The sequence below is a fragment of the Peromyscus californicus genome, unplaced genomic scaffold (assembly GCF_007827085.1).
Source record: "Peromyscus californicus insignis strain IS unplaced genomic scaffold, ASM782708v3 Scaffold_3__1_contigs__length_106647218, whole genome shotgun sequence".
NCBI lineage: Eukaryota > Metazoa > Chordata > Mammalia > Rodentia > Cricetidae > Peromyscus > Peromyscus californicus.
The window spans coordinates 21601085-21617426 of NW_026294551.1; the positions used below are offsets into that span (position 1 = coordinate 21601085).

At 44.5% G+C, this 16342-nt stretch overlaps 1 protein-coding gene across 10 annotated transcripts in view; it reads left to right on the plus strand.

The window, feature by feature from the left end:
• The first annotated feature begins 1037 nt into the window (after positions 1–1037).
• The window catches only part of Ezh1 (enhancer of zeste 1 polycomb repressive complex 2 subunit), a 38356-nt gene continuing 23051 nt past the window's right edge, over positions 1038–16342 (plus strand). The window contains exons 1-7 of one of the 10 annotated variants that reach the window (XM_052758326.1): positions 1078–1095; positions 3595–3737; positions 10522–10589; positions 11881–12043; positions 12154–12255; positions 14719–14838; positions 16040–16160. In XM_052758326.1, coding sequence (XP_052614286.1) covers positions 11903–12043; positions 12154–12255; positions 14719–14838; positions 16040–16160 — 484 coding nt within the window. In that variant the 5' untranslated portion in view covers positions 1078–1095; positions 3595–3737; positions 10522–10589; positions 11881–11902. Of the gene's footprint in view, positions 1096–1374; positions 1489–3594; positions 3738–10521; positions 10590–11880; positions 12044–12153; positions 12283–14718; positions 14839–16039; positions 16161–16342 lie in introns of those variants that run through there. The other 9 variants (XM_052758316.1, XM_052758322.1, XM_052758320.1 and 6 more) reach the window with 9 other exon arrangements.

The window sequence follows — 16342 nt, forward strand, 5'->3', positions numbered from 1 at the left end:
ATCTTCTGAAAGCTGTTCCAAAGAAGCACCATAGCATGTATTAATGCACACACACACACATAGACAAATTATAATATTTTAAAAAATAACCTGCTGAGGATCTCATCCCTGGTGATTGATGTTTCTTACCTCTAAAGTTACTATTTCCCTCTTGTAATGTGAAGTATCTTCTCCAGGTCATGGTGGCGCACGCCTTTAATTCCAGCACTCTGGAGGCAGAGGCAGGTGGATCTCTGTGAGTTCGAGGTCAGCCTGGTCTACAGAGCAAGTTCCAGGACAGGTTCCAAAGCTACACTAAGAAATCCTGTCAAAAAACAACAACAACAACAAAAAACAAACAACTAAATATCTTCTGGAGAGGTTTAAAAGAAATTACTGAGGCTAGATGTGGTGGTGCATGCCTTTAAGCCTAGCCTTTAATGTATTTGTAATATTTTGCCTTCCTGTATGTCTGTGCATCATTTAGTGCCTGGTAACTGGAGGCCAGAAGAAGGTGTCGTATCCCCTGGGACTGGAATTACAGAACGTTGCGAGCCTGGGTACTGTGGGTGTTGGGGATTGAACCTGGATCCTTTAGAAAAGCTGTGTTCTTAACCCTGATGCAACTCTCCAGCTCTGTGGGGAGATATTTTGATACAAGGTTATAATATTTTTAAGTGATGGGAAGACTGAAATAGAGTAGTCAAGTATGAATAAAACAAGAACTTAGCACCTGCAGGTATTTTAGGTGTCGGTAGATGGGAGGCATCAGAATAAAGACATTCTAAGCTGGCTTCAAAGACTTGAGAGGTGAGTTGTGTAAACACGGTTGGGGATGGTGCGTTGCTGAATAAAGTCTTCAGGAAGGTATCCGGTGGCTCCAGGAAGATTTCTCCAGGCCCTTCCTTTTCCTCTGTCAGCGCCGCCTAGGAAAGTGTCGCACTAGGGTGGCACCGACTTAGCCAAACCACGCACCTGCGAAGGTGCTCCACGCGCTGAATGCGCACGCGCAAGGATCGGGGGGGGGGGGCGGACACGGGGCGTGGCCGCGGCGCAGGGGCGTGGCGGCAGCGCGCAGGCGTCCTAGCGGCGGGTCGCTGCGTCTCAGGATGGAGGGTGAGTGAGTAAACAAGCCCGGGCTGGGCGGTGGGGCCCGGTATCTGCGCGGTGCGGCGCCGGGTCCTCCGGGCACAAGAGGCGAAGAGACGAGGGCACTGAGAGGCAGCTGAGGGCCACACCATTGCCTGGCCCGGGGGGTAGCGCGACGAAGGGTGCTGTCGCGAGTGGGACCCGGGGCGAGAGCGCGTGCTAGGCTGCTGGGGGCCGCGTTGCGGAGGAGGCGCGCCGGGGGCGGGCCCGGCTGCGGGCACCCGTGGGAGCCTGGGTGTGCCGTGGCGCCTGCCTGGCACCCTGACGCTTGTGACCCGGAGGGCCAGAGGCCCGGGGTTGAGCTTGCGGTGGCTTGGGGTGATGTTGAGGAAGGGTTGGCCAGGCCGAGAGGACAGCGAGGTGAGAGGCTCTTGGGGCACCGAAGTGCAAGGGTTTAGAGGTTCCCAGGGTCGCGCGGCGGCGCTTTCCGCAACCTTTTGCTCCCGGAGCTTGACGCTGATCTAACCCGCCCCCCTCCGGTTCCGGGTTTGAGTGAAGATTCATCTTCAAACTGGGGCTGTCTCTCCCGTCCCCAGAATTCTCTGGAGAAATCAAACGAAATAAATGAACGTGCCCTGAAATAAAAGGCAAGGTGTTGTATTTGGGACATACTTGTCAGGAAGTAAATATGGGACAAAACTTTTAAAGGAATTTTTTCTTAAAGGTTTAATTATTTTATGTGTGTGAAGGTTTTGCCTGTGTGTATGTGTGTGCACTACGTCTGTGCCTGGTACCAGAGATCGGAAGAGGGCCTCAAATCCCTTGGAACTGGAGTTAAGGATGATTATGTACCAACCATGTGGGTGCAGGGAACTGAACCCGTGTTCTCTGAAAGAGCAACAAGTGTTCTTAACGGCTGAGCGACCTTTCCAGCCCGTGGGACGAGCTTATTTTGGCTAAAAAAAAAAAAAAAAAAAGTAACCACTGAGATGATGTAGGTGGTGGGGCACAAGAAAGAGAATGGATACAGAGGGATGTTAACGGCGGTGGATGGGAGATGAGAAGATGGTATTGAGCGCCAGGCGGTGGTGGCACATGCCTTTAATCCCAGCACTGGGGAGGTAGAGCCAGGTGGATCTCTGTGAGTTCGAGGCCAGCCTGAATGTTTTTCCAGCCTGAGAAATAGGAATTCTGCCAGAATTTGTTTGTTTGTTTTCACCCTTGGAAACCCAGATACGACACTGTACGGGAGATGATCAGCTCCCATGGGACTTGGGTGCATGTTAGGAGAGAAGAACTTAATAGTATAGAAATATGGGATCTGCCCTTTGACTGTGGAGGTAGGAGGCTTAGGAGTTCAGGTCAGCCTTGTGAAGGCTAGCCTGGCCTTCATGAAACCCTGTCTCAAAAAAAAAAAAATGGAAATATGTAAACAAGGAAGAAAGAACCATTTGTAAAAATGCAAGATTGAATGGGATATGGTGTGCACACCTTTAATCTCAGCACTGGTAGGCAGGTCTGTGACAGGGGCAGGTGAAGGTCAGTTCAAGGATAGCCAGAACATTGTAGTGAGAGCATGTCTCAAAAGAAAAAAAATTCAGCAATGTTATTGCCAAGGTTTGTGTTTGGGACTGGGCCTGGTGGCACACATCTTTGATGCCAGGACTTGGGAGGCAGAGGCAAGCGGATCTCTTGAGTTCCAGGCCAACCTGGTCTACACAGAGGTCCAGGACAGCCAGGGCTGTTACACAGAACAACCCTGTCTTGAAAAAATTAAAAATAAATAAATAAAAAATTTAAAAAAAGGTTTATGTTTGGTATGTGTATTACAGACCTTGTGAATCAACTTTAAGAGCAAAGGTGTTTGTGTGTCTTACTAACCCGTGTACCCCAGGCACCAAAACCAGTATCCAGCATGTGATGAGAACTTACTGCACATTGTTTTGAGTAAATAAATAATGAGAAAATACATGTTCCTAATTCTGCCACTGAGAGAGCACATGTAGGCCAGTCGTGGAACTTGACGCTAAAAGCACAGCTTTGCAACTTAGTGTGAAGTAACCTGTCATTATGGTGGTTACATTGCTGCCTTTTGAAACAGCTCTGGATGGAGGAGCCTGGAATTTACATCGAAATTTTACTTTCACAAAGTCTTGTTTTATAAAGTCTTGTTTGAGATTGGGGGGTATAACTCTGGGAGGAAAGACTGGCAGAGAACAGAGGTCTGTGCTAAGAGTGTCCAGCTGGTGGATTTGATCCCCAACACTTCAAAAACCGAACCCAACCAAGCCTGCTGTTAAAAAAAATACTTCCATTCTGGAAAGTCCCAGATGATTTGGTGTGTTTTCTGCGTGTGCACGTGTGTGTCAGGTTCCTGCCTTCAGTCCCACTAGGTTATCATTTGGCACTCCAGTATTCCAGACCTTAGGGTCATGGGTTCCGGGTTTTGTTATCTTTTTCTTTCTTTCTTCCCTTTTTTTTTTTTAAAGGTATTTATTTTATTTTATTTATTTATTGTCTGTACAGTGTTCTGACTGCACACCAGAAGAGGCACCAGATCTCATTATGGATGGTTGTGAGCCACCATGTGGTTGCTGGGAATTGAACTCAGGACCTCTGGAAGAGCAGCCAGTGCTCTTAACCTCTGAGCCATCTCTCCAGCCCTAAAGGTATTTTTGAGACAGGGTTTCTCTGTGTAGCCTTGGCTGCCCTGGAACTAGCTCTGTAGAGCAGGCTGGCCTCAAACTCACAGAGATCCCCCTGCCTCCGCCTCCCCAGTGTGCCACCACTGCCTGACGGGTCATGGGTTTCGTGACTGTTAGTTGGGTTCTTATGCTTTGGTAGCATTATATGTTGTGTTCTTTCTCCTTTATTGCTTGTGTGTGAGCTGGTCTAATTGAAAAGTCTCGTTTTTATCAAACAGTAGTGGATAGTCCCTAACATGAAACTTTATGCTGATGTAGTACAGAACCAGCCAAGACAGGGAGCTCTTCTCAGTCAACATGGTACATCTCCAAGCCAGCATTTCCCTCAGTTCCCGGAAGTAAAAATAAAATCTCCTCCCCAAACCAACCCTGCTTGGATTTTTGTCACTGTTGCCTCCAGTGGACATGACCTGGTTCTCTTGAACACTAGGAAATGCTAATGTTAGAGTTCTTTAGTAAGGATTCCGGTTCACAGCAAACTAGGCATGGTGGCACATGCCTGTAATCCTAGCACTCATGAGGTTGAGGTAGGAGGCTCAGGAGTTCAAGGTCATCCATGATTACCTAGGAAATTTGAGGTGAAGTGGACTACGTGGAATACATGAGATCCTGTTTTTTGAGACAAGGTTTCTCTGTGTAGCCCTGACTGTTCTGGAGCTTGCTCTGTAGACTAGGCTGGCCTTCAACTCAGAGATCCATCCGCCTGCCTCTGCTTCCAAAGTGCTATCACTAAAGGCCTGTGCCCCAACACAGCCAGCTTGAGATCCTGTTTTTCAGAAGTAACAATAGAGGCTTGTTATGCTTAGTAACTAACCTTGTCATATGCAAATACTTTGGAGAAGTAGAAGGATGTCATGGTGCTAAGCCTTTTGGCCTTACTACTTGACACTGTCATCTACAAATGTGTTGGGTTGCATTCATAACTATCCTGGGATGCAGACAACCTTCCAGCCACAGTGTAATCAGACATTTCTCTCCTGCCCACCTGTTCCCAGATACCTGGCAGCTGCTTTCCAAATAATTGACTTGGAGGCTTAATAGTATTTATAAATGCTTGGTCGATAGCTCAGGCTTGTTAGTAGCTAACTCTTACATTTAAATTAACCCATGTTTCTACTTACGCTTTGCCTAGTGGTGGTACCTTTATTAGCATGGCACATTCATCTCCTGCTCCCTCTGCATCTGGCTGGTGACTCCAGGCTCTGCCCTTCTCCTTCCCAGCATTCTTAGTTGGGCTTTCCTGCCTAACTTTATCCTGTTAGCTATTGGCCAGTCAGCTTGTTTGTTAAACCAATCACAGTGATACAAAAGGATTATTCCACAGCACCACAGGTTGGACACACCTGGATAAATACAAAATGTGCTTACTGTCATAATTGAAGATTCTGTCCCATGGTGTTCCTTGCCTCAGTGCTGATTTTAGTATGAATGTTGATAAAATTGAGAATCACTAGAATGACTCCTACACACACACACACACCTGCGTGTGCGCATGCGCTCGTGGGTTCTGTGCAGGGTAGGTTTAGCTTCCCATTTCCATTATGAGTTGAAAATGAAAAAATGGGGCTGGAGAGCTGGCTCTGCTGTTAAGAGTGTTTGTTGCTTTTGTAGAGGATCTTGATTTGGTTCCTAGTACCCACGTGGGCCATAACTCCAGTTTCAGGGGATCTGACAATGTCTTATGAACTCCGAGGGCACCGGGCCCTCCCATGGCACACATACATACATGTAGACCAAACACATAAAATAAATCTAAAAGTAAATATTAATTAAAAACAAGATGGAAAAATTTAAAAGCTGTAGTGCTTTTATGACTCCATAGCCTTTCTTACTTTGCTTATTAATTATTATTAAAATAATGAAGGGCCAGATGTGGTCTTTGCAGAGGTATGTGTTTTCATTTTTCTTCTAGGGCAAGTTGGGTGGTAACCATATGCTTCACTTTGCTTTTTATTTTTGTGTGCACACCTGAGGTCACAGGAAATCTTTCAGGAGTAGTTTCTCTCTCCACCTTGTTGGTTCCATGAGTGGAACTTGGGTTGTCATGCTTGGCGGCAGACACCTTTACTAATTTTCCATTCCCACCTGCAGTGTGAGGGTTCTGGATGCTTCTCATACACACTTGTAATTGGTTTTTATCAGCCTTTTCTGATTTAGCCATTCTAGTGAGTATACTTATAATCGCATGATTTTTTTTAAGATTTATTTTTATTTTTAATTGTTTGTATGTGCATGTGAGTGCAGGTGTCCTTGGAGGCCAGCAGAGGGTGTCAGATCTTCTGGAGCTGGAGGTAGAGGTGGTTGTGTGTGGGTACCGGGAACTGAACTCTGAAAAAAGCAGCAGATGGTCTTAGCCACTGAGCCATCCTCCAGTCCTTTATTGTGTTTAATTTGCATCTCCCAGTGACTAACGTGGAGTCCTTTGTGCATCTGATTGAAATGTTGTTTTTATTGAGCTGAAGTTAATTAGATGAAGACTTAAGCCCCAAACAGAGTATATTTTAGGTTGTCTTCAGTGTGCAATGACAATAATAAAAGGCTTCCAGTAATGAAATGGAAGTGCTGATTGGCTTATGTAAGTGACTGTAGAAAACACTAATAGAAACATTATTTTTTATGCACCACCTCCTTTGTCTAAGATGGACGACTCCATTTCTCTCCAAACCTGTTCCAAATGCTCTATTGTTTGCTTTTCTTTTCTTTTCTTTTTTTTGGTTTGTTTTTACTTTCTGTGATAACCATTGATCAGGATCCAGCTGCTATTTTATCATGTAGCTGTACTTTAAGTGTTGCTTTATTTTATTTTATTTTTATTTCATGGGTGCTTTGTCTGGTGCCTGTGCAGGTCAGGAGAGGGCATCAGATGTCCTGGGACTGGAGTTATAGATGGTTGTGAGGTACCCTGTGACCTCTGGGAATAGGACTCGGGTCTTCTTGGACAGCATCCAGTGCTCCTAACTGTTGAGCCATCTCTCCAGCCCTCTCAAGTGGTTTTCGTTGTTACTGTTTTTTGTTTCTAAATCATACCTATGTCTCCCTACAGTATCTTATTTCTTTCCACATTCTGTGAGGAGTCGTCTGCCAAGTAAACTTTTAGAGACATAGAAGACCCATTAAAAAAGCCAAGTGAAATAAATACTGGCTCATGGGTACTCAAATATCACATAAGTGGGTAAAAGGAGGAAGTGTAGTTTATTTTGCATCATGATTAGTTAAAACTTAAAGGCATTTTCATGTGTGTGTATATATACTCCTTGCCAAATAAAACACTTGAGAAAAATGAGATGTGGTGCTATCAATTGTTGGATTATTCTGTTACTGTCATCTGTCTCAACAGACTGTAGGAGATAACATTTCAGTTATGACCTCTTCCTTTATCGGAAATACTGGCATTTTTCTGTGACCATTTTCTCTGAGAAATCTAAACATATGTCATTGCTACCACAACCATCTCTTCACCCCCAGCCCCCATTAGCACCACAGCCATCTCTTCACCCCCAGCCCCCAGCAGCACCACAGCCATCTCTTCGCCCCCAGCCCCCAGCAGCACCACAGCCATCTCTTCACCCCCAGCCCCCATTAGCACCACAGCCATCATTCCCACTCTCCCTTTACCACCACCTTAGCACTGTCAGCAGCTGTTGATCGAGTCAGTTCTTCCCATTACTGATCCCCAGTTTCAGTTGGATCAAGTGATCTGTTCTGAGTTTACTATTTCAAAATATGGAGTGTTCGTTCCTGTAATCCTTGCACTTAGGAGGCTGCTTCAGAAGGATCTTAAGTTCAGAGCCATCCTGGGTGGCAAAGCCAGACCTGTCTGTAGGCAGACTTTTCTTTCCCACCTGCCAGTTCCCAAATAACTAACAAGGAAATTTAATGTTAATTATAAATGCTCGGTCAATAGCTCAGGCTTATTACTAACTAGCTCTTATAACTTAAATTAACACATTTACATTAATCTACATTTTGCCACTTGGCATTACCTGTTACCTCTCTTATGTTGCAGCAGCTGTTGTTTTTTTTTTTTTTTTTTTTTTTTTTTTAAGGAGGATGGGTTTGGGAGAGAAAGAAAGATGGCCAAGGAATAAAAGCCATGAGAGAACTATTGTTAAAGGAGGTTGTGGTGTCTCATTGAATTGTAAATTACAACATTTGGGTCTCAATAAAGATGGCCTAGGGTTTCTGAGTTAGCTAGTCCTGTCTGGTTTGAAGTACTTTTTCATTTCCTGGAGCAGGCTGTTACTGTTTGTTCTGGGCAGAAGTGATAAGCCATGTGTGGTGGCTCACACCTATAATCACTGCACTTGGGAGGTGGAGGCAGGAGGATCAGGAATTCAAAGTCACCCTTAACTACAGAGGAAGTTCAAGGGCAGCCTGGATTGTGTGAGACTTTGTCTCAAAACACAAAACCAAAAAGTAGACCAACTTAGGGTGTCAACAGCTGAGCACCAGGCAGTCAGCCTGTCCTGAAGTAAATGGCTTTAAGAAATTAGATGCTGGAGATTTCAGATGGGGAACTTTGAAGTTGTCCTCAATATGTCCATCATTCAAGTGGAGATAAAAGCAGCTCAGATTTGAAAATCTGTGCTGTTTGGCTTGTTTACAGATATCTCTTTAGTCCCAGCCCTTAGGAGGTAGAGCAGGCAGATCTAAGGCCAGGGCCAGCCTGGTTCACATAGAGAGTTACAGGTTAGCCAGGGCTGCAAGGGAGACCCTGTCTCAACCAAACAAAACAAAAAAGGTGATTTGAAAAAATCTTGAACTTTAGTTTTAAGAGATTTATAGTAAACTTCATGGGCAGTGGGGGAAAAAACTAACACGTAAAATCCTTAAATAAAAATTTATTGATTTTAGCATGGTGGTCGTGGCACACATCTTTAATCCCAGCACTTGGGAGACAGAGGCAGGTGGATCTCTTGTGAATTCGAGGCTAGCCTGGTCTACAGAGCTGGTTCCAGGACAGCCAGGGCTACATAAAGAAACCTTGTTTTGAAAACCAAAAACAGAAAAAAAGAAAAAAGTAAATAAAATAAATAAAACATGATTGACTTTAAATTTTGCCTGGGGCTGGAGAAATGCTTGCTGCTCTTCCAGAGGACCCGAGCTTGGTTCTCAGCACTCAAACTGGAAACACTGGGTGGCTTATGTTCACTTGTAACTCCAGCTCCAGGAGATCCAAAAACTCTCTCTTTGCTTCTATGAGGACCTGCACACCTGTTGTATATACTCACACAGACACATAAATAAAAATAATTCTTAAGGGGCAGGCAAGATGGTGCAGTGGTTAAGAACACTAGCAACCCTTTTGGAGGACCTGAATTCAGTCACCTGTACCCAAGCCAGGTGGCTCACAACCACTCCAGTTCCAGGGAGCTGTCTTGTGGCCTCTATGGGTACCACATGCACATGTACAACACCCCCGTCCCATATACATAATTGAAAAGTAAATATATTTGTAAAATATTTTTTAAAATTTAAATATACACAAAATATCAGAACAACTAATATTGTATTGATGCACACCTTTAATCACAGCACTTTTTTTAAATGTATTTTTTGAGACGTGTTCAGGGTGACCTCCACGGAGCAAGGTTGACCTTTACCTTTAGGCTGCTTTGCTTCACAAAGCTGGTGGTGGACACCTAAGTCCCAGCACTTTTGAGACTAAGGCAGGAGAATCAAGAGTTCAAGGCCAGTTTAGACTACATTTCAAAATCTCTCTCTCACACACACACAGTCTGAAACCTAGTTTCTATTTTGAATGTTAGCTGACCTTGAAATGATTTTTGAAACTTAAACTGTTTGACTAAGCGAAGAATAGTAGAAGTCGTTCTCAGGGCTGAAAAGATAGCTCAGAAGTTAAGAGCACTTACTCTTTCAGACAAGCTAGGTTGAACTCCCAGCACCCACATGGTGTCTCACAACCATCTGAAACTCCACAGTCACAAGGGATCTGACTCCTGGCCTCTGTGGACATTGCACACACATGGTACATATACATACTTGTAGGCAAAACACTCATACACATAAAATGAAAATAACTAAATCTTAGAAGAGGTAGGTCTCTAGCAAGCTTAACTAGTTAATATTAGAGTAAAACCAGATTTTATTGACTTGTACATATTTAATGTTTTAGGTCTACCTGATGGCTAAGCTAAAAAATTGGGTAAGGAAAGCACTTAGAAGTTTGGTGGTTGTGGGAATACAAGTGATTGGAAGGATAGAATTTTTTTAAATGAAAAAGGTTTATTTATTTTATTATTTCACGTGTATGGCGGTTTTGCTTGCATGTATGGATGTACACCATGTGTTTACTTGGTGCTTGTGGATCCTCCGCAGGAGCAGCGAGTGCTCTTTACTGCTGAGCTAACTTTCTCGCCCCAGGAGGATAAAGTTTGTTAATATATAAGTGACGCTCTAAATAGTGTCAAGGATCTAGCTGGGCAGTGGTGACCCTTAATCCCAGCACTCGGGAGGCAGAGGCAGGCAGCTCTCTGAGTTCGAGGCCAGCCTGGTCTACAGAGCAAGTTCCACGACAGCCAGAACTACAGAGAAACCCTGTCTCCAAAACAAAACAAAAGTATCAAGCATCTTTGAGACTTAATATGCAAAATGGTAGCAGAGACCCTGAAGTCCTCTGGTTGTGGGGAGAGTCCTGCCCAGGGGTGCAGTGTTGGAGCATGCTGCACTGGTTCCGTAAACCCAGTTTTTATTCTCTGGCAAAGCTGAACACTTCTTTTCCTCTTAGGCCTTGCAGTTCATTTGAAGAACAGAGGCACATTATAAAGTCCAGCGTTTCCAGCTGCATTCCATGAGGTAAGTAGAGCATATCACACTAAATTCTCAAAGTATTCCACTGTAGTTCAGCCCCCACTCCCAAAAGAAAGTTACAGTGTAGCCAGTGTCCGCCCATCGGTAGATCTGCTGCTGACTTGGAGATGAGATTATTCTGTTGTCATGGCGGACTTTAAATAGTTTGTTCTCGTTCTCTAGGCGGGTCTTCTGTCAAAGTTTGTGAGACGAACTTGGGTTTGGTTAAAATATTAAAAACTCTTGGGGCTCAGCAGTTAAGAGCACTGGATGCTCTTCTAGAGGACCTGGTGTCAGTTCCCAGCACCCACATGACAGCTCACAACTGTCTGTAAGTCCAGTTCCAGGGTATCCAGTACCCTCACACAGACCCACAACAATGCACAGGAAAAAAACCATAAATAGACAATTCCCTCTCTCCTTTTAAAAGATTTGTTTGTTTGTTTATTTGTGTGTGTGTGTATGTGTGTTTTGCCTGTCTATGTCTGTGCATCATGCACATGTAGTTCCCGAGGAGGCCAGAAGAGGGCGTTGGATCCCCTGGAACTGGAGTTTCAGGCAGTCTGTTGTGCTTGTAGCTCTTCCAGAGGAACTGAGTTTGGTTGATATCAGGCTGTTCCCACCGCTTGTGACTCGAGCTTGGAGTCTAAATACTGTGAAAAACTCAGGCACTGGCACGGGCACACACTCATACACAGATAGATACTTACATGTAATTAAAAATAATAAAAATAAACCTTAAACATTTTGAATTCACTGAATAGGCATCCATCTATGTGTCCAAAAAATAAAAATCAAGTGTCTAATAACAGTGAGGCAGCCGTATTGATGCCTGGGTATTGGACTTATTCCAGGGAAGTCCTCTGCCTCTGAGCTTCATCCCCAGTTTTGTTTTGTTTGAGACAGTTTTGCTGCGTGGAGCAGGCCAGCCGTAAACTCCTGATTCTCCTGCTCTGTCTCCCAAGTGAGGAGATTAGATCATTCACTATAATGCCTTACAACCTTTTTGTTTGTTTCTGTTGGCAGTGCTGGGGCTAGAACCTAGAGCCACACACTAAACAGGTCTCTGCGAGTCAGCCACACCGTGCTGCTCCAGTACTAAATGTAAGACAGGTCACTAAAGGATGACAGGCACTAACATTTTTCACCCAGAAACTACTCCCGCAAAAGTCTGTTTTCAGTTGTAATTTTAAACTCATATTGGAGTTTTCAATGTATATTTTTATGCAAAAATTTCATGAGAATAGACATATAATTGACCTCATTCATTTGAGTTTGAGGACATCTTCCTTTCCAGGTAATCAAGCACTGTTTGTTATATGTGTCTCTCTGAGTCCAGGAAGATGGATATAGCAAGTCCGCCAACTTCCAAATGCATCACGTACTGGAAAAGAAAAGTGAAGTCTGAGTACATGCGGCTCCGGCAGCTCAAGCGGCTTCAGGCAAACATGGGAGCGAAGGTAAAGATGCTTCCCGAGCAAGGTTGTCAGTTCTGTGCCGTTCTCCGAAGTACAGGTTCTGGGGTCCCCCCGCCCAGACCTGAGTCAAGTCTTTTCCTTGGCTTTGCTAGGCTCTGTACGTGGCCAATTTCGCAAAGGTTCAGGAAAAAACCCAGATCCTCAATGAAGAATGGAAGAAGCTTCGAGTGCAGCCTGTTCAGCCAATGAAGCCTGTGAGTGGGCATCCTTTTCTCAAAAAGGTACTTTGAGGGTATTAAGCCGGCTTTCCTTTCTCCTTGGACACAAAGCTATAAATCTAGCTTAAAAATTAACCATTTTGTCTATTATCTTCCTCGATTATTGAGTATATTGTGGCTTTTTCATAGAAAAAAAAAGACATTTATTGTCTGTTTTTCTGGGTTTTGTGTCCAAGCTACATGACATCCCGTTTTGTGCCTAATGTACTTAGATACTAAGGAACGAATTCTCTAGGTAATGGACAGAAGGGTACTCACCAGAGGGACAGCCTTGCTATGAGTAAATATATTTTATTTATTAAATTGAATTATAAATTTAAAAAGCACTTTCTAGCTGGACATAGCGACACATGCTTTTACAACCTAATTCAGGAGGTAGAGGCAGGGGGATGAGGAGTTTGAGGTTGGCCTCCGCTACATGGTAAACTTGAGTCACTCTGGCTGCTTGAGAGCCTGCCTTTAAAAGACAAAAAAAAGTAGCCGGGCATGGTGGTGTACACCTTTAATCCCAGCACTCAGGAGGCAGAGGCAGATGGATCTTTGTGAGTTTGAGGCCAGCCTGGTCTACAGAGCAAGATCCAGGACAGCCAGGACTACACAGAGAAATCCTATCTTGAAAAACAGAAAACAAGCAAAAAGCATTCTAGCTTCTTAAAGAGGTAATACTTTTAATTTTTTATTGCACGTATTTATTTTGCTCACATATGTGTGTGTGTGCGCATGTGCTCATCCTCATGCATGGAGGTCAGTTCTCTTCTTTCACATGTGGGTCCCTGTGGTTGTACTTAGGTCACCGGTTTGGTGGTTAGCATCTTTACCTAATAGCCATCTTGACAGCCTGGTAATATTTTAAATACAAAAAGCCAATCCTGTAATAAGACCAATGATCATTCCCCAAACTGATATGAGTCTAGTTTGTATACCACTTTCTTCCCCATGCTAAGTCCCCATCACCTACACAGCTCTATCCAAAGTTTAGATCTTTTAGAAAACAGTCCTGACCTCAAGCCCTAGGATTGAGGGATCCTTCAGGAGACCACACTTTGGTTGAAGCGAGCCATCTGTTGACTATGACAAGCTTTGTGCTGAACTCTGAGGGACACAGATGTGAATAGGAGCTTTCCACAGCTCATCAGTTTCAAAGTTCCCTTCAGGAGCTGCTGCTAACACCCTTTACCAACTTAATAGCTTAGAAGAATTTAGAGACATGTCTCAGTGGTGAAGAGTATATACTGCTCATGCAGAGGACCTGAGTTCAGTTCCCAGAATCTACTTTGGTGACTCCCAACCCCTGTAACTTTAGCTCCTGGGATCTGATGCTTCTAGACTCTGCAGGCACCCACACCCACTTGTACCCATATACAGACACACACTCAAATACATAATTCAAAATAAATCTAAAAAGATTTAGATGGGGGCTGGAGAGATGGCTCAGAGGTTAAGAGCACTGGCTGCTCTTGCAGAGGTCCTGAGTTCAATTCCCAGCACCCACATGTTGACTCACAACCATCTATAATGAGATCTGGTGCCCTTTTCTGGCGTGCAGGTATACATGCAGACAGAATACTGTATACATAATAAATAAATAAATATTTAAAAAAAAAGATTTAGAGGAACACAGGGATGGGAGTGTGACTCAGTCAGTAGTAACGTGCTTACCTAGTGTATATGAAACCCTGGGTTTGATCCCAAGATCTCTGGATGAAACTGGGATGGGACGCACATCTGTAATCTTGGCTCTTAAGAAAACAAATAGAAAACATTGGGAGCTTTTTAGAAAGAAACTACAGTCTCTACTTACCCCCTTTTTTAGTTTTTTGAGACATGTTCTCTCTGTGTAGCTCTGATTTGTTATCAAGATTCACCAGCTCAAAACAGAGCTCCCCAAAGAGTGTAGATACATTATAAAAGAATCAGAAATGGGCCACAAATATGATTGCTTTCAGGCTTATTTCCTCTTTCCCATTCCTTGAGTAAACAACACAGCACAAAAAAGAGTCTGTTGCATAACTGAAATACGAATTTATCACAACTCCCTTATATAAAAAGCTTTGCCTCTTTTTTATTTTTTATTTTTTTTGTCTCAAGACAGGGTTTCTCTATAACAGCCCTGGCTGTCCTGGAATTCTCTCTGTAGACCAGACTGGCCTTGAACTCACAGAGATCCACCTGCCCCTGCCTCCTGAATGCTGGGATCAAAGGCGTGTGCCACCCCTGCCCACTTTACAGTATGTCTCTTACAGTTTTGTTTTTATTGGTTTTGCTCTGTAGTCTAGCCTGGCCTGAAAGTCACTGTGTAGCCTAGCCTCAAACACGCAGCGGTTCTCCTGCCTCAGCCCCAAGGGCGAGGATTCTAGCCTGGAGCCATCCTAGCTGACTCGGCCGGTGCTGTTGAGTTGTGTGCTTACTTTCTTCCCCACCTCACCGCTCTTCCTTCAGTGTACCGTAGAGAGCATTTTCCCCGGGGTCGCCAGCCAGAGCATGCTGATGAGGTCTCTGAACACCGTTGCGTTGGTTCCCATCATGTATTCCTGGTCCCCTCTCCAGCAGAACTTCATGGTATGTATTGAAAACACTGGCGGTTGTTTAAACTGTTGTCGTGTTATGTGGATCTGTGTGAGCTTCTAAAGGTTGTCAGGGCATCCCACAAAGCTTGGACCTCCAGAGCAGAATGCTACTGTAAGTCACTCTAAAGTTACATACATTACAGGCCACGGAGAGCCTCAGCAGGTACCCGCTACCTGCCTGACAACCTGGGTTGTATCTCCAGGACCCACTCGGTAGAAGTAAAGAACTGACTCTTGCAGTCCTTCGCCTCCACATATATGTGCCCCACACACATGCAGTAAGTCACAAGTGCACAACACACACACTTGGCAGGTTACTGTATCCTGTTAGACTTTGGTGCTTTTTTTTATTTGTTTTTTCTTCGAGACAGGATTTCTCTGTGTTGTTTTGGTGCCTGTCCTAGATCTTGTTCTTTAGACCAGGCTGGCCTCAAACTCACAGAGATCCATGTAATTCTGCCTCTCGAGTACTGGGATTAAAGGCGTGTGCCACCGCTACCCGGTTTTTGTGCTCTTTAAAATATTGCTTTTTTTTTCTTTAATTAACAAGATAGCCCAAGACTCCCAATTTTCCTACTACCTTGACCCAACTTTGTAATATTAGTCACAGTTAAATATGGCTGAATCAGACACTTGAGGCGTAAGCAGGCTGCCAGCTCTGCTGATGGAGCAGGTCTTGTGGAATCCTCTGATGGCAAGGTGCTACAAAGGCAGCCAAGAGAACAGAGGTGGCTGTGGGTAACGGTGCCTTCATCCAGCCCCTCATCCTGCCTCCTGCTCGGGTACGGCTCTACAGGAGGGAGTCATCTCAGACAAAACTTACAGGGATTTTACTAGATCCTTGGGAATGTAAGAACGACTAGGTTGGCCCTAGGGTGTAACTCAGTGATAGAGTGTGTGCTTAGCTTTGGTGTATGTCTGTGTTTTCTGCTGAACACCCTTCTCTGCTTTAGCATTATTTGTTCATATGGATTAAACTGTTTTCCCCACGAGTAGTAGTGTCCCTTTTGTTTGAGGTTTTGTTGGCAAAACAAAATGGCCGGTCTTTAAAATGCGTGGAAAATCTGTGTCCACAGAGCTTTTCTTCAGGAGTCTAGGAACCAAATGAACGAACAGCCCAGCAAATGTTCCGTTGGCTAGGAAGGAAGAGAGACAGGGGAGCTTGCGGCCTAAATCCATCTGGTTCTCTGCAGGTGGAAGATGAGACAGTTTTGTGCAATATTCCCTACATGGGTGACGAGGTGAAGGAAGAAGACGAGACTTTCATCGAGGAGCTGATCAATAACTACGATGGCAAAGTTCATGGCGAAGAAGGTAGTGATATGCTGGGCTCTGGGGAGAGACCGTAGTGATGAGCTGGGCTCTGGGGAGAGGACTGTAGTGATGTGCTGGCCTCTGGGGAGAGGACTGTAGTGATGAGCTGGGCTCTGGGGAGAGGACTGTAGTGATATGCTGGGCTCTGGGGAGAGACCGTAGTGAGCTCAGCTCATGAGGAG